This window comes from Panulirus ornatus, chromosome 23 (assembly GCF_036320965.1).
Source record: "Panulirus ornatus isolate Po-2019 chromosome 23, ASM3632096v1, whole genome shotgun sequence".
NCBI lineage: Eukaryota > Metazoa > Arthropoda > Malacostraca > Decapoda > Palinuridae > Panulirus > Panulirus ornatus.
In genome coordinates this window covers 8,530,001-8,554,964 of record NC_092246.1, presented here as the reverse complement: position 1 = coordinate 8,554,964, position 24,964 = coordinate 8,530,001, and the positions used below count along the sequence as shown (strand labels likewise).

At 51.6% G+C, this 24,964-nt stretch overlaps 1 protein-coding gene across 5 annotated transcripts in view; it reads left to right on the top strand.

Moving 5' to 3' along the window:
- LOC139756786 (uncharacterized) overlaps positions 1–24,964 on the top strand; it is a 626,428-nt gene that overhangs the window by 522,852 nt on the left and 78,612 nt on the right. For all 5 annotated transcript variants that reach the window (XM_071676579.1, XM_071676576.1, XM_071676575.1 and 2 more), the window contains one exon: positions 21,883–21,908. In XM_071676579.1, coding sequence (XP_071532680.1) covers positions 21,883–21,908 — 26 coding nt within the window. The remainder of the gene's footprint in view (positions 1–21,882; positions 21,909–24,964) is intronic.

Sequence of the window (24,964 nt, the reverse complement as noted above, 5' to 3'; positions counted from 1 at the left end):
CCCAGTTCAGTGGTGTTCCCTCTACACCACAGACTCTCTGCCCAGTTCACTGGTGTTCCCTCTACACCACAGACTGTCTGCCCAGTTCACTGGTGTTCCCTCTACACCACAGACTGTCTGCCCAGTTCACTGGTGTTTTCTCTACACCACAGACTGTCTGCCCAGACAAGTGTGGTGGCTTAAGCTAGTGATGCCGACGCTTTTGAAGGGAAGGGAAGGGGGAGCGTATGACAGGTGTAGGTGGGAGGGAGATGGGAGAGTATGGGGGGAAGGGGATAGTCGAGCTGGGGGAGGGGGAGGAGCTCAACTAGTTCTCAGCCTAGAGCTCACAGAAAACAAATGAAGGTATGTATACATAATTTGTCGTTTATAATTACGTTGGAATTAAATTAAATGCCGAGTTTTTAATGTTATGATCCGGTGGGTGTGCAGTGAGGGTATGGTGTTGAGGGTCGGGTGTTGTGTTGTGTTGAGGATATGGTGCTGAGGGTCGGGTGTTGTGTTGTGTTGAGGGTATGGTGTTGAGGGTCGGGTGTTGTGGTGAGGGTATGGTGTTGAGGGGCAGGAGCTGCCAAGACAGGAGTCGTGAAGTGTTGTGAACGTGTTGTCACAAGTGGTGCCAGGCGAGGGTAGGTATAGGGAAGGCGAGGGGGATGGTGTTGAGTGACGTGTGTGGGAAGGTAGTCGTGTGTGTGTGTGGTGGAGGGGGAGATGTTGGAAGATATACCGGGAGGGGACTCGTGTGTGGGTGATGGGGTGTGAGAAACATTACTGTGAGGGGGATTCGTGTGTAAGGGGGAGGGAGTGTATGAGCTTACGGTGTGGAGGACTTCCAGAGATAGGCTGGAGGGAGGAGAATGAGGCCTGGCCAGCCAGTCTGAACCATGTAGCTTGGCCAGTCTGAGCCACGCAGCTTGGCCTCACCTGCCCACACCCGGACCTCGTCTCATCCTCATCTTCAAACCTCCTCATCCCTCCTCATCCTCTTCTCCCATCTTGCTCTTTCCCTCCTCCTCCTCATCCTTTTCTTCTTACTCCTCCTCCTCCTCCTCCTCCTCCTCCTCCTCCTCCTCACAATTGATCGTGAGAAGGTTTTTCACGTCAGTATTTGTGAGGCCAAGTGAGAATAGGCTGTTGAGTGAGGAAGTTCCCGAGAACCTTGTGTCGACGTTGGCCCCAGTCTGAAGTACGAAGGAGCTGCGACCTTAAGACTGTGGTACTCCACCTGTGGGAGGGTGGAAGCCTGGTGCCCCTGTGGGAACGGGAGGGTGGAAGCCTTGTGCCACCTGTGGGGATGGGAGGGTGGAAGCCTGGTGCTCCTGTGGGGATGGGAGGGTGGAAGCCTGGTGCTCCTGTGGAGACGGGAGGGTGGAAGCCTTGTGCCCCTGTGGGGGATAGGAGGGTGGAAGCCTGGTGCTCCTGTGGGGATAGGAGGGTGGAAGCCTGGTGCTCCTGTGGGAACGGGAGGGTGGAAGCCTTGTGCCCCTGTGGGGGATAGGAGGGTGGAAGCCTGGTGCTCCTGTGGGGATAGGAGGGTGGAAGCCTGGTGCCCCTGTGGGAACGGGAGGGTGGAAGCCTTGTGCCCCTGTGGGGGATAGGAGGGTGGAAGCCTGGTGCTCCTGTGGGGATAGGAGGGTGGAAGCCTGGTGCTCCTGTGGGGATAGGAGGGTGGAAGCCTGGTGCTCCTGTGGGGATGGGAGGGTGGAAGCCTTGTGCCACCTGTGGGGGATAGGAGGGTGGAAGCCTGGTGCTCCTGTGGAGACGGGAGGGTGGAAGCCTTGTGCCCCTGTGGGGATAGGAGGGTGGAAGCCTGGTGCTCCTGTGGGGATAGGAGGGTGGAAGCCTGGTGCCCCTGTGGGGATAGGAGGGTGAAGCCTGGTGCTCCTGTGGGGATGGGAGGGTGGAAGCCTTGTGCTCCTGTGGGGATGGGAGGGTGGAAGCCTGGTGCCCTTGTGGGGGTGGGAAGGTTATCATACGTCCACCTCAGTCAGAGATACAGAGGAGCTGTTGCCCACAGCTGTGGGTAGCAGTTCGTTCTCAGCTGTACTCGTCTGTCCCTCCTTCACGACTGTCTCCTGCCACGCACACGACTCTCTCTCTCTCTCTCTCTCTCTGTCTCTCTCTGTCTCTCTCTCTCTCTCTCTCTTGGATACTCCCTTACCTCAGCCGCTGGTTGCCGAACACGTCAAGGTGCGGGGGAACATCCATTATATATCCCCCCCAAGCAAGATAGACGATCCAGGGAGCCCCATTTAATTTCCTCGCCAAGACATACCCTTCTACATTGCGGGATCGGACCAGTCTGCTGGATTGGTTGGTCGAACCAAGCTGTTGGAGACGGCATGCACGCAAGGCCACGTAGGCCCCCGCACAGCCTGGCTTGTGTAGTGCACTGTGTGAGTACATGTCCACTTGTCTCCATTCCACGGTGTTCCTGGGGATTGCAGGCTCCAGATGTTTTAGGTCATCCTTCCTGTCTGTGTATTTCGGATGTTTTGATTTCAGTGGTTGGGTCTTACAGTCTCTTCCACGTCTGTGGTGCCAGTGGGAAGATGATTCCCAAGTGTAAGTTGGGGACTGATGTCTTCATTGAATCTTCCTGGTACAGATGATGATATAGCTCTCCCGTCTGCGTAACCCCAGGGAGTACAGCCTCAGTGATTTCAGCTGTTCCTTGTTATTTAGGTCATTTATCACGGTAATACGGACGTTGGAACACTTTCTTATTCTGCAGTTTCGTCTACCATATAGGATGGTGTTGGGACACAGCAGTATTCTGTTCGTGAAAGAATTAGGGCCTTAAGAATTATCATTACTGGTTTTGTATGCCTTGTCTTGAATGTCCGCAGGATCCACCCCACCATCCATCTGAAGAAAGCATCTTCCCTTTTTTTTTTTTTTGTTCGCAGAAAGTTGGAATGTTAGACATCATTTCTCCGAGGTGTTTCACATTCTCATCTGGTTTATGATGGTGCCTGTGTCTGTCCAGCATTCTGTATCGGTCTTGATTCCCTGCCTTTCCTCCACACCGGATGAGTTGCAACTTTATCATCCCCATTGGAAAGCATGCCGTTGTCGATGGTCCCCCCTTGTGGAAGACTTCATTTATGTCTCCTCTCTCTCTCTCTCTCTCTCTCTCTCTCTCTCTCTCTCTCTCTCTCTCTCTCTAGCCTTTGAACGTCCCCTTGCTGACGTGGTATTCACACTCGGTATCGTCGGCAGTGAATGACACGGAACTGCGACTTAATGTGAAGAACCGAGTGTGAGTTCCTAAGGCAGAGCACCTGGGCGTGGTCCGAATGACTCTCGCGAAGTCCTGTGGTGAGGTGGTGGTGGTGGTATCTGCCCCCATGCAACACCCAGGATCAGGACCATTTAGGAGGAAGTGGGTTGGGTTGTTCAAGATGGTTTTTAGGGGCCTCGCAGTTCCTCTTCCTTTTTGTGGAATCTCTGTCATATCTTTGGCAGTCGTCTGTCAAGAGTAACCCTCTTCTGTGCCTCAGGGGGGCCTCTGGAGTTTGAGGTCCGTGATCTGCATCTTGTACATCAATAGCTTTTTCCCTCCTCCTCCTCCTCCTCCTCTTCCTCCTCTTCATTTTTTTTCTCTGATTCTTATGTTGAGTTTCCTGGTGTGTGTGTCTGTTAGTTCCTTCCTTTGTTGGCTGCGATTTCACCTTTCTTTTTTAAGAGATATCTGCAACTTTTATTTTTTTTTTCTTTTATCGCCACCTGTAGGGTGTTCGTCTTTCTCGTTCAGTCATAGAACTCTCGTGCTAGCTCTTCGCTGGTACGTGTCTGTTTGGCGTACCGAAGCGGTCGTGAGTTTTAACTCATGCCTCCTCTTAATCTAGTATTTCAACTGGGTTTTAACTATTGTGTGGCAAGCAGATCATGGATTTTGCGCTCTTCCCCTTTTCATCCGCTTTTAAATTGTTCGAACTGCAGGTTGTTGAATACACCCGCTTGGCTCCGTCTGCTTTTTTGCCCAGTTCTGGGTCGTATCCAGACCTGGTCCTCACTCCAGTGCGTTGGTGATCAAGCGTTACACAGGGCGTTGGAGATAGGACGTCGTCACATTGTATGAAGTCCGCATTATTCTCATGCGTAGACGGCCCAGAAGTCTACCTCGCGTGGATTTCTCATTTTCCTCTTTGCCGCGTCTCTCACGCACTTACTCTCTGTGGTCAGGCTTGAGAGAGAGAGAGAGAGAGAGAGAGAGAGAGAGAGAGAGAGAATTTCCCTTTCTCCTCCTCTCGTTCTCTCATTCCCGTTCCTAAGTTAGTGTCTAAGTCTCTGTCTGCGCTCCTGTCTGCATTTGACAGTTCACGGCCTGCCAGTTCTCCATTTCCCTTCTTTTCCATAGTAGAGCCAATGTCTGTCTGTCTGTCTCTCTCTCTCTCTCTCTCTCTCTCTCTCTCTCTGCTCTCATGTCTGTGTCTGAAGATTCAGTATGCAGGGGACCCCATTAGACTCCCTCAGTAAGATGTATACGATTCAGGGGACCCCATCAAACTCCCATAGTAAGATGTATACGATGCAGGGGACCCCATTAGACTCCCTCAGTAAGATGTATACGATTCAGGGGACCCCATCAAACTCCCATAGTAAGATGTATACGATGCAGGGGACCCCATTAAACTCCCTCAGTAAGATATACACGATGCAGGGGACCCCATTACACTCCCTCGGTAAGATATACACGATGCAGGGGACCCCATTCTATTCGCTCAACAAGGAAGACGATAAGCCAGAGATATGTCGTGGGCGGGTTCCCACGCGAACCCTTCCCGCCGCCCAGAGTGATCGTCTGTGTGTCACGAGCTGGAGGACGTATACTGGAGTGGCGTACCCGCTGGAGGGAGGGTACCAGCCCACGATCCTGGTCAGGTGACCGAGGGTTGGGGGAGATTGCTTGGCTAGCCTGGAGGAGGTGTAGGAAAGGATAACGAGGAAAATGTCCTTCAGACGACCCTTGTGTGTTCCTCAGGGATGGGCAGAGGATGTCGGCGAGCTGTTTGTGTGGATGGTCTGCTGCGTGAGGGGTGTGTGTGTGTGTGTGTGTGAGGAGGCACCGGGAGGTTAGTGCTCAGGTCGTGATGGCGTGTGGGTGAGGAAGGGTGCTGTGTGGAGGAGGTCAGTGTTCAGGGTCGTGATGGCGTGTAGGTGGGGGAGGTCAGTGCTCAGGTCTTGATGGCGTGTGGGTGGGGAGGTTAGTGTTCAGGGTCGTGATGGTGTGTGGGTGGGGAGGTCAGTGCTCAGGTCTTGATGGCGTGTGGGTGGGGAGGTCAGTACTCAGGTCGTGATGGCGTGTGGGTGGGGAGGTCAGTGCTCAGGTCGTGACAGCGTGTGGGTGGGGAGGTCAGTGTTCAGGGTCGTGATGGCGTGTGGGTGGGGAGGTCAGTGCTCAGGTCTTGATGGCGTGTGGGTGGGGAGGTCAGTACTGAGGTCGTGATGGCGTGTGGGTGAGGAAGGGTGCTGTGTGGAGGAGGTCAGTGTTCAGGTCGTGATGGCGTGTGGGTGGGGAGGTCAGTGCTCAGGGTTGTGCCCTATCTTGTTAAGGGATCAGAGCAGGGATCTTTACCGCTCCCTCTACTCCTAGCTCAGCGGTGTGTCAGGCCAGGTCGACATAAGGACTCGCCCTCCTCCAACCCTACACACTGTGGGTGCTGACGCAGGTAGACAGCGCTTCCCCACCCTCCTCTCTCGTGGAGGGAAGCAGGATATGTGTAGTCCTGTTGGTGATGTGGAGGGAAGTAGATAATGTGTAGTCGCTATTGATGTAAAGGGGAGTAGATAATGTTTATTCCTATTGATGTAGAGGCTGTCAACACCTACTCGGGTTGAACATATTTAACTCATTTTGAAGTCGTTCTAAGTCCTCTTTTAAGTTCAGACAATCCTCCTTTGCTCTCGACTTCCCTCATAACCTTTCGCAAACATCTGTCAACATTTTCAACCTTCGGGCAAGTTTGATGATACAGATCAAGAAGAGTGGTGGTCCCAGATCAGACCCCCTGTGGCACTCCGTTAGTGACGACGTACACACACATTGCGACGAAGGCTCCTCTGACGTGCTTCCTACACTCCCCTTCCAGGAGTTGATCTTCTCTCCTTCGTAAGAGGGTCTCCTCCTCATTCCAGCCTGGCTGATCTAGCTTCTTGATCAGCCTCCCGTGCGGCACAGTGTCAAATGCTTTCAGACAGTCCAGATACGGACAGTCTCCTCAGCGTTCTCTTTTGTCTAAAACAAATCCCTGATAGAAATCTGAAAAGAGTCGTCAGCCCATGATTTCTTTTCTCTGAAGCCATACTGCCTCTTTTCTCTATTACTTTCTCCTTTGTCAGAAGTCATCCATTTGTTCTCAAATTATATCGTTTCCAGCACCCTAGTCTGTGTATGTGTGTGTGTGTGTGTGTGTGTGTGTGTGTGTGAGCCGCTCTGTCTAAACACCAAACCCCCCCTGGCCTCAGTCTAGATCCAGCAGCCAGGCTCCTGCCACAACACCCCATGAATATTCTCGACACAGGTCCCGGCCTTGCGAGGACCTGGCAGAGTGACCTGAAGGGGGAGGGAAATGACGCGGAATAATGTGAGGAGGAGGAGGAGGAGGTAGAGGTGAGGTGGGGGTTTCGAGAAGAGGAGAGGTGGGTGAGAGGGTTCGAGGAGACACCTCCCTTTCTCTTCAGATTCTATTATCCTCAGTGTTTGTCTTGGCCACCATTCCTGGCCCTCTCCTCTGTTGACTCACCATTGTCCTCTGTATTTGCCCTCGTCGCCTTCCCGGGACGCCTCCCCACATACCCCTTCCCCGCTCCTGGGATCTCCTTGAGACACTTCGCTGACGCATTTCTCATGGACGCGTCCCTGGGACGAATGCTTGGTCCGTCCCTGCACCTGGTGCTTTCCCTGAGTTCTGCTCGGACCAGGGGAAGGTCTCCCTGACGGCCCTTCACCTGGGACGCCTGCAACAACGATTCCCTGAGAGCCATCCCTCAGGACGCCCTTCCTGATCACAGGGACTCCCTTGGGTCTTTCCCCACGGACGCCTCATTGGTGTCCCCACCGTCCCAGGGATCCCCTGAGACGCCTTATCTGGGACGTCGCCCGCCAGCCACCTTTCCTCAACAAATTTTCCGTCATCATACTCGGGTCACTAGACTACCTTCTCCCTCGCCTTCCTTCCTCCCTCCCAGGCTCTCCCGTCCCCTCTTAAAGTCTCCCTTTCCTCCCCTCCCCTCTCCTCGGTACTCTCCAAGCCTTGCCTCTCCCCAGCACTCCCTCACCCTCACCACCAACAACATTGTCCAGCCACTCCGTCTCGTCTGATCCTCATGTCCTCCTCCTGTTCACATCACCTTACTCTCCCCGCTTCCTCCTTTCTTTTCTTCCCTCTCCCTCTCCCCCTTTTAGATCTCCTGCCTCCCCTCTCCTCCTCTCCCTCCGCTCTCCCCTCACCCCTCTGCGGTCACCCACACCCACATTTGCCGGGGAAGCGACACGCGAGACAAAACACACAGGGAAGTGGGGTAAAGACATGGGGAGGAAGAGGAGGAGGAGGAGGAGAGTGGTGGGCAATGTGTTGTTCCCAGGTCTCGGGTGGTGGAAGTGAGACCACCTGTGCACACCATCTGCCGTGTCTCGTCCTACACAGAGCCACAGCCTCTCTCACAACCTCCACAGCTACTCTCACAGTTTCCACAGCCACAACACCGTTGCTCCAGGCGACCTCAAGAGAGCGATATCCAATAATGCCAGAATTGTTTGCTAAGGCTGTGTGTGATGGTGGCCTTCCATTGTGGCCAACTTCCATTGTGGCCAACACTGGCCACGGGTGATTAAACTGAGTGTTCCCGCCGCCCGCGAGGAGACAGGGAGGGGTAGGGAGAGAGCTGGAGGAGGGAGAGAAAGGGGCCAGGGAGAGAGCAGTGGGCCGCAGAGGGAGAGGAGGGGGAGAGATGTGACTAGGGAGAGAGAGAGAGAGAGAGAGAGAGAGAGAGAGAGAGAGAGAGAGAGAGATGGGTGACCAGGAAGAGCATGGGGCGTGAAAGGGTGGATGCAGGGAGAGGGATTTGACCCAGGGAGCATAGAGGGGGGGGAAGGGGGTTCCTGCAGACAGATGTACCGATCATTGTGCAGGTCGTAAACGAGCCGTAAACAAGTAGATGGCTCAGCAAGCAAACAACTCCGTTTTCTCTCAGGCTACGTGGCATGTCAGATGGTGTATCACTGTAAACTATTGATCACTTAATGATCAACGTGATTAATGATCAGCGTGAGGGCATAATGTATTATCCACTTTATGATCAAAGTGATTAAGGATCAACGTGAGTGCATAATGTATAAGCCATTTAATGATCAACGTGATTAAGGATCAACGTGAGTGCATAATGTATAAGCCATTTAATGATCAACGTGATTAAGGATCAACGTGAGTGCATAATGTATAAACCATTTAATGATCAACGTGATTAAGGATCAATGTGAGTGCATAATGTATAAGCCATTTAATGATCAACATGATAAAGGATCAACGCGAGTGCATAATGTATAAACCATTTAATGATCAACGTGATTAAGGATCAACGCGAGTGCATAATGTATAAACCATTTAATGATCAACATGATTAAGGATCAACGTGAGTGCATAATGTATAAACCGTTTAATGATCAACGTGATTAAGGATCAACGCGAGTGCATAATGTATAAACCATTTAATGATCAACATGATTAAGGATCATCGTGAGTGCATAATGTATAAGCCATTTAATGATCAACATGATTAATGATCAACGTGAGTGCATAATGTATCAACCACATTACACTCGGTACACATCCCTGTGTACATATCTACCACCACAAGTATGTATAGACGTTCCTCACACACATGTGTTTATGCAGAGTGACACTATCCAGCCCCACCTTGATCATAAGGTCTTTAATGATGGGTTAACTAATTACTCTTATGACCTCTCTGGTTTTGCAATGTGTGGGATACATCATGTATGTGTTATCAGTCGACTGGCTCCCTTAACTGAAGCCCGCTTTTCATTTATCTTTTGCGTTCATTTATCTTTTTATTTATTGTGTTCATTTATTCATTTATTTAGTGCTAAGGGAGCCAGTAAGAAGGGAGAGGAGAAGGACGAATCTTTTGGGTGGGAGGAAGAAGACCAAGGGAGCTAGAGGAAGGGAGAGTACCTGGGGAGACAGTGGGAAGGGAGAAATCTTGGGGTGAAGGGAGTAAGGGAGCTAGGATAAGGGGGGGGACGACCCAGGGGAGATAGGGGGGGTTAGGAGTCTCAAGGGTGAGGGGCCGGAGACGCCAAGGGAAGGAAGGGGGAAGGAAGGGGTTGAAAGCAGGCTGGAGGAGGAGGGAGGAAGGAGGGAGGTTGGGGTCGTCATGGTGGGAGGAAGAAGGAGGGAGAGAAGAGACGACTGGTTCCCAGAACGAGGCGTGGTGGGTCCTTGGTGCCCTTCTGAGGGTGTGCCTAGCCCGGCCGACGACAGGTCCTGGTGCCCTAACCAGACCCCTGCGCCTCCCCTCCCCTTGCCTTACGTGGGGCAACACCTGCAGGAGGGGAGAGCGTCTGGACGCCCCTGCGTGGGGGCTCCTCAAAGCCAAGGTAGGGGTCGGGTCGTCGCATCTGGACGCCTCCCCGGTGCATGATGAAGTCGAGGCCTTTCAAGCCAAACTTACACTGGAGAACGAGGCTGTTAAACGCGCAAATTCGGCTGTCCGGGAAAACTTTTGAAAACTACGGTGAGGAGAGAGAGAGAGAGAGACGTAACAGATGCGCTTGGAGGGAGTGAGTGGTTGCCGAGAGCCGCCTTTGACATCATTATTAACGGGGTTTTTTTCACTCTATATTATTGGCTCGTGTGTTGTGGCTCCCATGCTCATCCTGTGGGCGGAAGCGCAAAAGCCATTACAGGAGGTCACAGAAGGGGGTCTTTGCCACACACACACACACACACACACGCCAGTAGCTCTCTGCTAGGCGATGGTGATGACCCGAGCCATCAGACTGTGTTGCTTGAGCTTGTGGAACACAAAGTAGAACCCCGTGTCTTAGTCTTGTGAAAGAACCGAGGCTCTTCTTTCTTTTCGGAGAGAGAGAGAGAGAGAGAGTGTGTGTGTGTGTGTGTGTGTGTGTGTCTGTACTCTCTTATTTCGCCCTGTGGTAAATGAATGTACCATAATGATGATAAGAGTGTCAAAGGTATGCCATGAGCTATGGAACACACCCTCTGTAACCTCTCTGTAACCCCTCGATGTACAGTTCGCCAGTGAGAGGGGCACAGAGTACTGTAACTAACAGGTACATCACTGAGGTACCGTACCTGCTTGACACAAGCAGGTAAAGCACAAGATATAAACATTAATCATGCAGGCGAGTATGGAGGGAGGGCTGGTCTTGCTGCCTTAACGTCGTCAGGTCTAGCGCTCCAGGCTGGGGATGGGTCTAGCGGCCCAGGGAGAGTGGGTCTAAGCGCCACAGGGAGGGCGGGTCTAGCGTCCCAGGGGAGGGCTGGTCTAGCGCCCCAGGGAGAGCTGGTCTAGCGTCCCAGGGGAGGGCTGGTCTAAGCGCCTCAGGGAGGATGGGTCTAGCAACCTAGGGAGGGCGGGTCTAAGCGCCTCAGGGAGGGCTGGTCTAGCGTCCCAGGGAGGGCGGGTATAGCGGCCCAAGGAAGAGCTGGTATAGCGCCCCAGGGAGAGCTGGTCTAGCGCCCCAGGGAGGGCGGGTCTAAGCGCCTCAGGGAGGGCTGGTCTAGCGTCCCAGGGAGGGCGGGTATAGCGGCCCAAGGAAGAGCTGGTCTAGCGCCCAAGGGAGGGCGAGTCTAGCAACCCAGGGAGGGTGGGTCTAGCACTCAAGGGAGGGCGAGTCTAGCAACCCAGGGAGGACGGGTCTAGCGCCCAAGGAAGAGCTGGCCAAGCGCCCAAGGGAGGGCGAGTCTAGCAACCCAGGGAGGACGGGTCTAGCGCCCAAGGAAGAGCGGGTCCAGCGCCCCAGGCTGGGGATGGGTCTAGCGGTGCAGGGAGGGCGGCTCTACCGCTGAGGACAAGATAAACTGCCCGAGGACTGGGAGGGAGCAGCGGCTCAAGATTTACTGTGCCACTGTGGTGGAGCAGCATGGATTACTGTGGCGCAGAGCCTCCCACAGCTGTGGGCCAGCAGCCAGCGACGGGTGGGGTGGGCTGGCTGGAACGGGTGGGTGTGTGTGTGGTGGGTGGCGGCGTAGAGCGTCATCATCATAGATAGTTTTAATAGTCTTGGGTCACCTGACTGCCCCGTTCCGCCCCGTCCAGCCCCGCCCCATCCCGCCAAGTGGGACTCATTTCCTGTAGCCCCAGTACCTGTAGCCCCAAGTGGGAGTCTATGGTTATCTGGTCCTTCGTTTTCTATAGCGTCCATGATTGAGGGGGAGGTTCTGTATATTCTTATACATTAAGGAGAACTCGTGTTGTTGTTAGAGGTAGATTAAAGGAGAACCTAGATAACGGGAATGGGTCTCTTAAACTGTAGCTGGGAAGTCGAATGGGACATATGCTGTTCTCTATCTGTTGTAGATCACCTTTAGAAACCTGGTTTGTGTGATTTGTGGTTTTATGTGTTCAGAGAGAACAGAGTTCTCTGTATAACCAGTGGTGAACACGTGGGCTGTTCTATAGCCACTGCATAAGTCGTAAAGACTTGAGTATTTTTGGCTAGAAAACTTGTAGGCATTAATCGTGTATTTTCCTTGACTAGAGACCGTGTAGACACAAGTAGAAACCTTAGATAACGCAGGAATATCCGCTAGAGACGCTTCCCCTCCTCCTCTGCCTGTCCCATAACCCGGCAGTGTTGCAAGCTGGGCAGAAATGACCCATCTCGGGACAGACGTCGACGCCAGTAACTGAATTTGTTTGGGCTTCGGTGGTGTCGGCTGGTGGGTGGGTGTGGGTGGGTGGCGCGTTCCTCTCCTCCCCCACGGTACAGGGAGTGGACCATCTAATGGGTGAATGGGAGGAGGAGGAGGATGAGATGGGGGTGAATGTTGTGTTGGGGAGGTGGGGAGGTGAGGAGGAGGAGGAGGAGGGAAGGTTATAAGGTAGAGAGGTTATGGCTGGAGGTTTGGTAGGTGGCTTTAGGAGCAGAGGGACACGTGAGAGAGGAGTGGCTTCGACTCCTCCTCCTCCTCCATACATGGGACGGATGACAGAGGACTGGATGGTGTGTGAGGAGATGATGTGCTGAGGGGTGACGCTAATTGGATCGTACATGACGACTGTGTATAATGGATGGTGAGAGGAAGGTAGAGAGGGGAGGGCTCTTTCCCCTCCCATCCACTGTAGATCGCGAGGGAGGGGTCGTGAAGCAGAAGGCTCCACATAGCCAGCCTCTGTAGATGAAGATAGTGGAGCAGGGTAAGGCTCCTTCTCCACCCACCACCGTAGATGGAGACGGGATTGTGCTGAAGACTCCTTCTCTACCCACTTGTATAGATGGAGACAGTGTAGGCGAAGGCTCCATCTTACCAACCACTGTAGATGGAGACGGGATAGTGCAGGGTAAGGCGCCTTCCCCAACCACCCCTGTAGATGGATATATATATATATATGTATATATATATATATATATATATATATATATATATATATATATATATATATATATATATATATTCATTTATTTATTTATTATACTTTGTCGCTGTCTTCCGCGTTAGGGAGGTAGCGCAGGGAAATAGACGAAAGAATGGACCATCCCACCCACATAAACATGTATATACACGTCCACACACGCACATATACATAACTATACATCTCAACATATATATATATATATATATATATATATATATATATATATATATATATATATATATATATATATATATATATATATTTAAACACACCCAGACATACACATATTTACACATGTACATAATTCATACAGTCTGCTGTTATTCATTCCCGTCGCCACCCCGCCACACATGAAATGACAACACCCCCCCCCCCCAGCATGTGCACGAGGTAGCGCTAGGAAAAGACAACAAAGGCCACAAAGGCCAACAAAGTCTATAGCTGTCATGTATAATGCACCGAAACCACAGCTCCCTTTCCATATCCGGGCCCCACAAAACTTTCCATGGTTTACCCCAGACGCTTCACATGCCCTGGTTCAATCCACTGACAGCACGTCGACCCCGGTATACCACATCGTTCCAATTCACTCTATTCCTTGCACGTCTTTCACCCTCCTGCATGTTCAGGAGGGTGAACTGAGTGTGACTGAGTGTGAACAAATGTGGTCTTTGTTGTCTTTTCCTAGCTTTACCTCGCGCGCGCGCGGGGGGAAGGGGGTGCTGGTTCATGTGTGGCAGGGTGGCGACGGGAATGGATGAAGGCAGCAAGTATGAATATGTGCATGTGTATATATGTATATGTCTGTGTACGTTGAAATGTATAGGTATGTATATGCGCGTGTGTGGGCGTTTTATGCACGTACATGTATATGTGGTTGGGTTGGGCCATTCTTTCGTCTGTTTCCTTGCGCTACCTCGCTAACGCGGGAGACAGCGACAAAGCAAAATGAAATATAAGGTTTGTTGAGAAGTATCCATCTCTGTGATGAGTGTACGTTCGTTACTCACAGTCCTGTTCATCAACCCTTACTATCATCAGGCATCACTATCCCATACCCCTCACTTTCACCTGCCTTTGCCACCAACGTCCACTGTCAACTCACCTTCATCAGTGTACGGGACTTGCTGTTAAAACAATAGTACATTTTGATGGTTGTCATAAAACGAATTTGTGAAACAGAAAATGAATTGATGTTTAAAGAATGTTTTGATATATTTCGTTGTTAGAAAATATGTCACTGGTATGGCGTGAGGTATGTGTGCATGTGCATGTGTCTGTGACGCATTTCATCAATATTGACCGAAATATGACCACCAAAGAGAGAGAGAGAGAGATTGGTGACCTTTGACTGAATCTCATGACCAGTGACTGAAGCCCATAACCAGTGACTGAAGCTCATAACCAGTGACTGAAGCTCATGGCCAGTGACTGAAGCTCATGACCAGTGACTGAAGCTCATGGCCAGTGACTGAAGCTCATGACCAGTGACTGAAGCTCATGACCAGGGAAATTCTTTCATCATATTCTTGTATGTTCAAAAAATTTGCCGCCCACTGCTGTCACCAGCCACCACCCACTACCACCCACTGTCATCACCAGCAGCCACCCACTGCCATCACCAGCCACCGCTTACTGCCATCACCAGCAGCCACCCACTACCACCCACTGCCATCACCAGCAGCCACCCACTACCACCCACTGCCATCACCAGTAGCCACCCACTACCACCCACTGCTATCACCAGCAGTTACCCACTGCTATCACCAGCAGCCACCCACTACCACCCACTGCCATCACCAGTAGCCACCCACTACCACCCACTGCCATCACCAGCAGCCACCCACTACCACCCACTGCCATCACCACCCACTACCATCACTAGTAGGCCAAAGAAGGACCAGCAACAGCCACGGGCGGGGCAGAGGAGCCACTGAGAGTTGACACGGGCCCACCCATCCACACACACACACACACACACACACACACACACACAGGGGACCCCCTTTGGGGATTTTGCCTCCGTTTCCTCCCACCGTCTGGAGGGGCGGGCGGGAGAGGCCTCCAGGGCATGTGAGCATACCCTGACGAACACCAGGGGTGTGTCTTGCCTCCCCTCTTGGTGACCTTTGGAATTAATGTTTAAACTGTAGGTTGGGGAAGGGGGAATAGAGAGGGAGAGGGAAGGGGAAGGGGGAATAGAGAGGGAAGGGAAGGGGAAGGGGGAATTGAGAGGGGGAGGGAAGGGGAAGGGGGAATAGAGAGGGAGAGGGAAGGGGAAGGGGGAATTGAGAGGGAGGGGGAAGGGGGAATTGAGAGGGGGAGGGAAGGGGAAGGGGGAATTGAGAGGGGGAGGGAAGGGGAAGGGGGAATAGAGAGGGGGAAGGGAAGGGGTTCCATGTGCCAGATGATGTTCAACAATTCCCCCCCCACCATCCCCTCTGCTGTTGATGACTGTTGATGACCCTGCTGTGGATGACTCGTTGATGACCCTACTGTTGATGACCCTGTTGTGGATGACCCTACTATTGATGACCCTGCTGTTGATGACCCTACTGTTGATGACCCTGCTGTGGATGACTCGTTGATGACCCCTGCTGTTGATGACCCTGCTGTTGATGACCCTACTATTGATGACCCTGCTGTTGATGACCCCTGCTGTTGATGACCCTGCTGTTGATGACCCTACTGTTGATGACCCTGCTGTTGATGACCCTACTGTTGATGACCCTGCTGTTGATGACCCTACTATTGATGACCCTGTTGTTGATGACCCCTGCTATTGATGACCCTGCTGTTGATGACCCTACTATTGATGACCCTACTATTGATGACCCCTGCTGTGGATGACCCTACCATTGATGACCCCTGCTGTTGATGACCCTACTATTGATGACCCCTGCTGTGGATGACCCTACCATTGATGACCCCTGCTGTTGATGACCCTACTATTGATGACCCCTGCTGTGGATGACCCTACCATTGATGACCCCTGCTGTTGATGACCCTACTATTGATGACCCCCTGCTGTTGATGACCCTACCATTGATGACCCCTGCTGTTGATGACCCTACTATTGATGACCCCTTGGTGTTGATGACCCTGCTGTTGGTGACGGACCTCATCCAATGATGCTTGTGAGATTATTGACCATCCTCATGACCTTTACTCTGGGGTCGAGGCCCACCCCCCTGCACTATATTAGCCCCACACTCTGGGGTCAAGAGGACACTCCCCCTAAACTAACTCCATACTCTGGGGTCGAGGGGGGGGAGCCCTTGCACTATACTAACTCCACAATCTGGGGTCTTGGCGCCCCCCTCCCCCCCTTATACTATACTACCCACCCCACTCTGGGGTCGAGGAGCCCCCCTCTGCACTATACTAACCCCACACTCTGGGGTCCAAGGCGCCCCCCTCCCCCCCTTGTACTATACTACCCACCCCACTCTGGGGTCTTGGCGCCCCCCTCCCCCCCTTGTACTATACTACCCACCCCACTCTGGGGTCGAGGAGCCCCCCTCTGCACTATACTAACCCCACACTCTGGGGTCCAAGGCGCCCCCCTCCCCCCCTTGTACTATACTACCCACCCCACTCTGGGGTCGAGGAGCCCCCCTCTGCACTATACGAACCCCACACTCTTGGGTCCAAGGCGCCCCCCTCCCCCCCTTGTACTATACTACCCACCCCACTCTGGGGTCGAGGAGCCCCCCCCCCCCTCTGCACTATACGAACCCCACACTCTGGGGTCCAAGGCGCCCCCCTCCCCCCCTTGTACTATACTACCCACCCCACTCTGGGGTCGAGGAGCCCCCCCCCTCTGCACTATACGAACCCCACACTCTGGGGGTGCAGGTGTTGCCCGCTGCTCCACTACTTGAGAGGCTATGAAATAGTACTCCCGTAAATGAAAATTGAATATGTATATACGTATCTCTCTCTTAACGGTGCTTGCTTCCTCCCCTCGCTCTCCCCACCCTAGTCTCCCCAGGCTCTCTCTCTCCTCTCCCCGACCCCTCTCTCCATCTGCCTCTCCCCAGTCTCTCTAACCCAGCTCTCTTCACTCCTCCCTCTCTTCTCCCACCGGGTTCTCTCTTCTCCCCGATTTCACCGCCACTTATCTCCTCCCCTGGCTATCTATTCTTCCCGCTCTCCTCCCAAGGCTTTGTCTTCTCCCCGCTCACTCCACCACCGCTGTCTCCTCCCCTGGCTCTCTCTTCTTATTATCCTTCCCTTCCCCGTCTCTCTTCTTCCCGCTGTATCCACCCTCACTCTTTTCTCCCCAACTCTTCCTCTTACTCTCTCTTTCTTCCCCCTTAGCTCCCTCCTCCTCCCCCTCTTCCTACCCTCTCTTCTCCTTCTCCCCGTCTACACCCCTGGCTTTCTTGCCCGAACCCTTCTCCCCTAGCCTTAGCCCCTTTTAATTTTACTCCCCATTTCTCTCCCATTCCTCTTCTCCCCACCTTTTCCATATCCTCCCGTTACCCTATCCTTCCATCGCTCTTTCTTTCCCACGTTCTCTCTCTCTCTCCCTCTCTGCCTGTGTGTGTATATATATGTATACGTTGAGATGTGTAGATATGTATATGTGCTGTGTGTGGACGTGTATACATGTGCATGTGGGTGGGTTGGTCCATTCTTTCGTCTGTTTCCTTGCGCTACCTCGCTAACGCGGGAGACAGCGACAAAGTATGATAAATAGATAGATATTATACTTAATCGCAGTTTCCCGCGTCAGCGAGGTAGCGCCAGGAAAACATTCTTTTGATTGTGTTAGATGCCTATATCCACGACTTAATTTTCTGAGCTATTTTTCGTTTATTTATTTATTCATTTATTTATTTATTCATTCTTTTGGGGGATGACTTGATAGACTTTGCAGTAAGTGCGTTTATTGGTAACTTTTTCGCCCCACGTTTAATAGTTCACTTTCCGTACAGACTTTTGCCTCATGTTAGCATTACATTTCTTTCTTTCATTTTTAGTTTCATATTTCATACCATTTGTCCCAGTAAAAGTATTGCCTTTGTATTTCATAAATAATCAACACTGTAATTCAAACTTTGTTGTAACATAAACATGTTGGATGTGTAACCATATCCTTTCGACCTGTCCTGAAAACTCTACACAGCAGTACATAATTGGCTTCCCTAAAGCTGTTTGGTCTCTTGTATAGAACTGGTAAGCGAGGCCCTAATATATATATATATATATATATATATATATATATATATATATATATATATATATATATATATATGCACATGGAATTGAATATGACAACCTATTTAGAGTTATTAATCTTCGTTCTTGTGAACTTGGTAATTTCTGCAGATAGATGGATACTCAAACACCAGTTGTCTGTAGTCCATGATTTAGTACGTATATTCAAGCTTTCACCTTCGTAGAAGGCATCACCAGAAATTGTCTTTCAAAAACACAGAAGAAAAATATCACACAAGTCCATCACTAGATATACTCAGAAGGGCCGAGCGAGACCGTTATTGTACAGATGTGGAGCTGAGGTCAGGTTAGGCTCGTCTGATTCTCTCGGGACCTTCATGATATTGGACTGTATTCCTGACGCCTACCAGTGGCGGACTTGGTAGCATGTGGCGGTCCATTGACGCCTCCCATCCGTCCACGTCTTATTGGCAGGCCATCAAAGAGCTGTGTGGCGGTGGTCATATTTGTCTGGAAGAAAAGCATGGAACGAGATTAACGTGGAAGATTAGAGTGAAGTACACCAAAATCATTTCTAGTTGCAGTGATCGTGGGAGACTACAGATATTAGAAGCCATTCACATTAGAGAGACAAAACACCTGTCATCAACATCCAGACGAAGATGACGACCGCCATACTGCTCTTTGATGACCCTCGCCTCGCTTTCGAAGGCTGTTCACCGGGCTATACCAGACACGGAAAAAAATCGAACACATACAAAGAAGGTCGACAAAACCCATTCCGTATCTCACAGATAATCTGTATGAAGACAGACCGACGTCTCCAAGAATATATATATATTCAGAGAAGAAAGAAAAACGCTGACACTAGTTGTTGGAGATAACGTTACGAGAAACACTGGTATCAAGTTAAAAAGGAAAAAATGTAATACACACGTGAGCAAGAATCCTTTGAAGCTTGAGAATACCTGAAATCGCCTGCCAAAATGTGGCCAAGGGGTGAAGACTGTCCATATGATAAGATCATGGCTTTAAAAAGATTATATTTTATCAATTTATCACTGAATTTGTCCGTTCGTGGATCTCATTATAAGATGGATGTATTTCAATTTATATTCTTCGGGTCTTGAGCCAATATGAAGCCGCCTCAGAGTTCAGCCTCCGGCAACAGAAAATCAGAGATCTTAAATTGTTTTCCCAATTCGTCCTTGCCTTGTATAATTCTCATGTCATAATAATTTTTCCCCCCCTTACTACCTGGTGGGTCGTCCTTGATAGGCGTCTTCCTCCATTGGCTGATGGGCCTGAGGGAGTGGTGAGCGATGAGGAGCCTTCTGCTTCGTTATCCCGTCTCGCATCTCCGTCTGAGATCATCAGGTCTCATGTGATCTGTCCTTCCCATATCCTCAGGTCTTCTGTTATCTGTCCTTCCCATATCCTCAGGTCTTCTGTTATCTGTCCTTCCCATGTCCTCAGGTCTTCTGTTATCTGTCCTTCCCATATCCTCAGGTCTTCTGTTATCTGTCCTTCCCATGTCCTCAGGTCTTCTGTTATCTGTCCTTCCCATATCCTCAGGTCTTCTGTTATCTGTCCTTCCCATGTCCTCAGGTCTTCTGTTATCTGTCCTTCCCATATCCTCAGGTCTTCTGTTATCTGTCCTTCCCATGTCCTCAGTCCTTCCCATATCCTCAGGTCTTCTGTTATCTGTCCTTCCCATGTCCTCAGGTCTTCTGTTATCTGTCCTTCCCATGTCCTCAGGTCTTCTGTTATCTATCCTTCCCATATCCACAGACGTTCTGTTATCTGTCCTTCCCATATCCTCAGATCTTCTGTTATCTGTCCTTCCCATATCCTCAGGTCTTCTGTCATCTGTCCTTCCCATGCACCCTCCCTCCATCCCTCTCTATATCTTTATTCCCATCGATTTGGTTAAGATGGAGAGCAATTACAAAGCTGAACAGGTGAGATAAAGGTGGAAAAAAAGGAAGTTCCACTGTAGTGTGTAAAGGTGGATGGCGTAAGTGTATTTCAGTGCGTACATGTAAGCCTTCGAGAGATGTAGTTCACACCTGTTTGGGGAGGCTGTACGTGAAAGTGAACAGGCTTGTCAGGGATGTTTTGCCGCGTGCAACACGCTCGTTAATATGAGCTGTTGTTAAATCACCCGTGGTGTGTGTGTGTGTGTGTGTGTGTGTGTGTGTGTTTGGCCAGGTCATTCTGCAAGCTCTCCTGGTGTTGTGTCTCTGGCTCTTGCCTCCGTTCCTAAGACGCTGCGTTTTGATCTCAGTGACACAGTTTGTTGTATATACGTATTTTTGTAGTACCTATCAATCGTTGTTGTGTCTGGGCCACTCTCAGTCGTGCAGTGTGTGTGTGTGTGTGTGTGTGTGTGTGTGTGATGTTCAGGAAGTGCGGTGTAGAAGATATCTGCTGAATTACCTTTGTTTACCTTCTGAAGGGAATCCATCTACCGTGTCTGTAAATATAGCGAGGGGTGATAGGACGCTACCTTGTGAGACTCCAATCAAATGGTGAAAGTTCTGGTGATCATGCTGTGGTGGTGTGTATTGCTCTTGGTGCGTTGGGTTAAGAGCATTACTCGGTCATAGCACAGTAATATCTCGCATCCTTGCCTGTAAGTGTTCCTACTGGAGTCCACTTTGCCGTGGGGTTTGACCACGTCCCCTTGCATGGCTGTGCAGTTCATTTCCAGATCACTGACGGCTTATTTTAAGTTTCTGCAGTGATGGAGACTGTGCAGTTGGTGCTTGTACCCTTACGAAAGGCCATAATCATTGTAGTTGTAAAGGTTGTTGTCTTGTACTTATGATCTTAATGTAATGTTTAGTGTTTTATGATATTTCTAATTGGAAAATTGGATGGTAGTTCTGTATGTCCGTGTCTGGCGATAGGTTGGTAGTTCTGTATGTCCGTATCTGACGATAGGATGGTAGTTCTGTATGTCCGTGTCTGGCGATAGGTTGGTAGTTCTGTATGTCCGTGTCTGGCGATAGGATGGCAGTTCTGTATGTCCGTGTCTGGCGATAGGATGGCAGTTCTGTGTGTCCGTGTCTGACGATAGGATGGTAGTTCTGTGTGTCCGTGTCTGACGATAGGATGGCAGTTCTGTATGTCCGTGTCTGAAGAGGATCCCGGGATCTCAAGGGTGAGGGTCTATATATGGCGTTGGAGACGTCGAGAAGGTGGTGTGTGGAGGGCCTCTCCATTGAGGTAACAGACCAATGGCTTTCGCGTCTGTGTGGCTTCTTCCTCCTAGGGCGTATGATATATATGTCGGCTTCTGAGAGTGTTGTTCTCAGCGCTACTTACTCTGTCGTAGGTTTTATTTTTTAAGGTGAGAGCGAGTTGGTCTCTCTCTCTCTCTCTCTCTCTCTCTCTCTCTCTCTCTCTCTCTCTCTCTCTCTCTCTCTCTCTCTCTCTCTCTCTCTCAGATCTGGTGTGGTGGAATGGTGTCGCTTGTTTCCCAGCTCGTGGGAGAGGTGATCCACACCTTACATACTCAGCATATTGGTTATGATTAACCCCTCTCCCCATTAAACCACCCCCCTTCCCTTGTCCCTACACGTTTGACTGTCAACATTACCCTCACTTTTCCACCAGGTCCTCTCACTTTACCACCAGGCCCTCTCACTTTACCACCAGGTCCTCTCACTTTACCACCAGGTCCTCTCACTTTACCACCAGGCCCTCTCACTTTCCCACCAGGTCCTCTCACTTTACCACCAGGTCCTCTCACTTTACCACCAGCTCCTCTCACTTTACCACCAGGCCCTCTCACTTTACCACCAGGTCCTCTCACTTTACCACCAGGTCCTCTTGTTATCCATCCCTCCTCCCCGCACTTTCCCCCCTCCCTGGCTGGTCAAGAGATCCAACTTCCTCCCTTCCCAGCTCCCGAACACACCCACTCACCCCCTCCACCTGCGCTAGTAGGGCCCGAGGAACACAGCAGCCTCCCTCTCCCTCTCCTCCTCCCCCTTAAGCAACAGGTGCCCGTCTCTACCTCGCTCGAAAATTAAACTCCATGTTTTTTCTCTTTTGCAGGTGCCAGTAGAGCTGCTGCCATACAGGTGAGTCTCGGATTACTCTCTCTCTCTCGTCTGACTCACTCAGTATCTCGTTACTCACTCTGTATCTCGTTACTCACAAATGTTGACTGACTTTTTCTGGGAGGGGGGTTTTTCTCATAATTTTTTTTTTCTTTCTGTGAAGTTTAATTAAGGCTACGCTTCTGCTTTACTTATGTATATATGTATCTCCCCTGATGATGTGATTATTACGCGAAAGTGCACTTGGGGACTTATCGTGTTACATTTCCCCGTGGACTCGTGAGAATATATATATATATATATATATATATATATATATATATATATATATATATATAGATAGATAGATAGATAGATAGATAGATAGATATGAAGGGGACTACAGCTGGGTTAAACTAAAGGACTTTGAACCTCAGACACGAGAATGAGTATTATTGATGAAGAACTGGAACTCTTTTTCGATAATTAAGATATGTCTTCCCTCTATCCTCTTCTCCTCCACACACACACACACTATATATATGTGTGTGTGTGTGTGTGTGTAAAGCAGGACCAAAAGACAACAACTGTAGCATTCCTGGCCCAGTGGCTCGCGCGTCCCTGCCGATCCACTTCATCTCACCACCCTTGGGGGTTCACAGTGCCACAGTTGCAAGGTCGACCTCCAGTGTGACGCGATGGAGCTGTGCGTCACCGGGTGTGCGAGCGTCACAGCAGTGTTGCCCTCAGTGTAGCTGTGTATACCTTCCCTCTCTCCTCCTCCAAGCTGGAGACTACCGTGGAGAGGTGGGGGATGAGGCCAGGCGATGTCTTGAGACAGATAACTGGAAGCCTTGGGGCTCTTCGCCTCCTCCGCACCCCCCAGCTGGCCACCTCCCCCTGGAGGCTCATCTAAGCCGGTCTATCCAACCCTGGGGGGGGGGGGGGGGGTTCCTCCTTCCCAGCTGGTAACCCTCCGTTGCCACCAGCTGGTCCCGTTGCCACCAGCTGGTCCCGTTCCCACATGTATCATCTCGTCCAGAAGCGAGATGCAGCTGTGAATGTCACATGGCATATCAGGAAGGCAGGAGGCAGCAACTGTGGGTGTCAGACGTGCAGGTCAGGAGGCAGTAGCTTAGGGTGTCAGACGTGCAGGTCAGGAGGCAGCAACTGTGGGTGTCAAACGTGCAGGTCAGGAAGCAGCAGCTGTGGGTGTCACACGTACAGGGCAGGAGGCAGCAGCTTAGGGTGTCAGACGTGCAGGTCAGGAGGGAGGAAGCAGCAGCTGTGGGTATCAGACGTGCAGGTCAGGAGGCAGCAGCTGTGGGTGTCAGACGTGCAGGTCAGGAGGCAGGAGGCAGCAGCTTAGGGTGTCAGACGTGCAGGTCAGGAGGCAGCAGCTGTGGGTGTCAGACGTGCAGGTCAGGAAGCAGCAACTGTGGGTGTCAGACGTGCAGGTCAGGAGGCAGGAAGCAGCAACTGTGGGTGTCAGACGTGCAGGTCAGGAGACAGCAACTGTGGGTGTCAAACGTGGGTTCAGCAGTTGGGGTCAGACGTGGGCAGGATGCAGCAGCTGTGGGTGTCGACGTGCAGGTCGGAGGCGGAAGCAGCAGTTGGGTGTCAGACGTGCAGGTGGCAGGCGATGGTTCGGTGCAGGAGAGGAGGAGGCAGCTGGGGTGTCAGACGTGAGGTCAGGAGGCAGGAGGCAGCAGCTGGGGTGCGAGTGAGGTCGGCGCAGCAGTTGGTGCAGACGTGCAGGTCAGGAGGCAGGAGCAGCACTGTGGGTGTCAGACGTGCAGGTCAGGGCAGCAGTGTGAGGTGTCAGACGATGCAGGTAGAGGCAGCAGTGATGGGTTGTCAGACGTGCAGGTCAGGAAGAGCACTTGGGTGTCAGAGTGAGGTAGGAGGCAGCAGCTGTGGGTGTCAGACGTGCAGGTCAGGAAGCAGCAGCTGTGGGTGTCAGACGTACAGGTCAGGAGACAGCAGCTGTGGGTGTCAGACGTGCAGGTCAGGAGGCAGGAGGCAGCAGCTGCGGGTGTCAGACGTGCAGGTCAGGAGGGAGGAAAAACCCAGACACAACATTCTTGCTCCTGATGAAGGGGTCGAGACCCGCTCGCTACGGACGCTGGCCCGATATGTGCTTCTTATCCCCCTCCTTGTCGGAGGAGCCCATCGGATCGTCCGTGTTTGTGTACGTTCGGACGTATGAACGAGCCACATACGTCCGGCATGACACTGGTAGCTAGACAAGAATTGTACCTCTTTTCTATGGGGAGTACCTCTTGGCTGTAGGGAGTACCTCTTGGATGTGGGGAGTACCTCTTGGCTGTAGGGAGTACCTCTTGGCTGTTAGGAGTACCTCTTGGCTGTAGGGAGTACCTCTTGGATGTAGGGAGTACCTCTTGGCTGTAGGGAGTACCTCTTGGCTGTTAGGAGTACCTCTTGGCTGTAGGGAGTACCTCTTGGCTGTGGGGAGTACCTCTTGGCTGTTGGAAGTACTTCTTGACGGCAGGGAGTACCTCTTGGCTGTAGGGAGTACCTCTTGGATGTAGGGAGTACCTCTTGGCTGTAGGGAGTACCTCTTGGCTGTTAGGAGTACCTCTTGGCTGTAGGGAGTACCTCTTGGCTGTGGGGAGTACCTCTTGGCTGTTGGAAGTACTTCTTGACGGCAGGGAGTACCTCTTGGCTGTAGGGAGTACCTCTTGGCAGTAGGGTGTACCCCTTGACTAAGAGGAGTAGCGTCCACGCTCGCACCACGGACACTCCTCCTCCTCCCGCTGTGCAGCAGCAGCAGCAGCGGGCGGCGGCCCCACGCGGAACCCCCTCCGCCCAGTGCGGCAGCAGGCGCTCCTCTGGCGACGTCCAGAACCACCGCACCTTCGTGCCACATGCACGCAGTCAGTCATCAGCCCTCCGGCCGAGGTGGCACGTCGAAGTACGAGAGGCGACGTAACTGCTACAAATGGGATTTGGATAGCCTCGACGCCCTCCTACTCCTGCCTGTGTCTACGGACGCCGCCTCTGCTGCTGCAGCAGCAGAGGTCGTCGCGCATCGAGCAGAGACTCGTCCAGTGTGGCAGCGGGTGAGTGAGTCATCC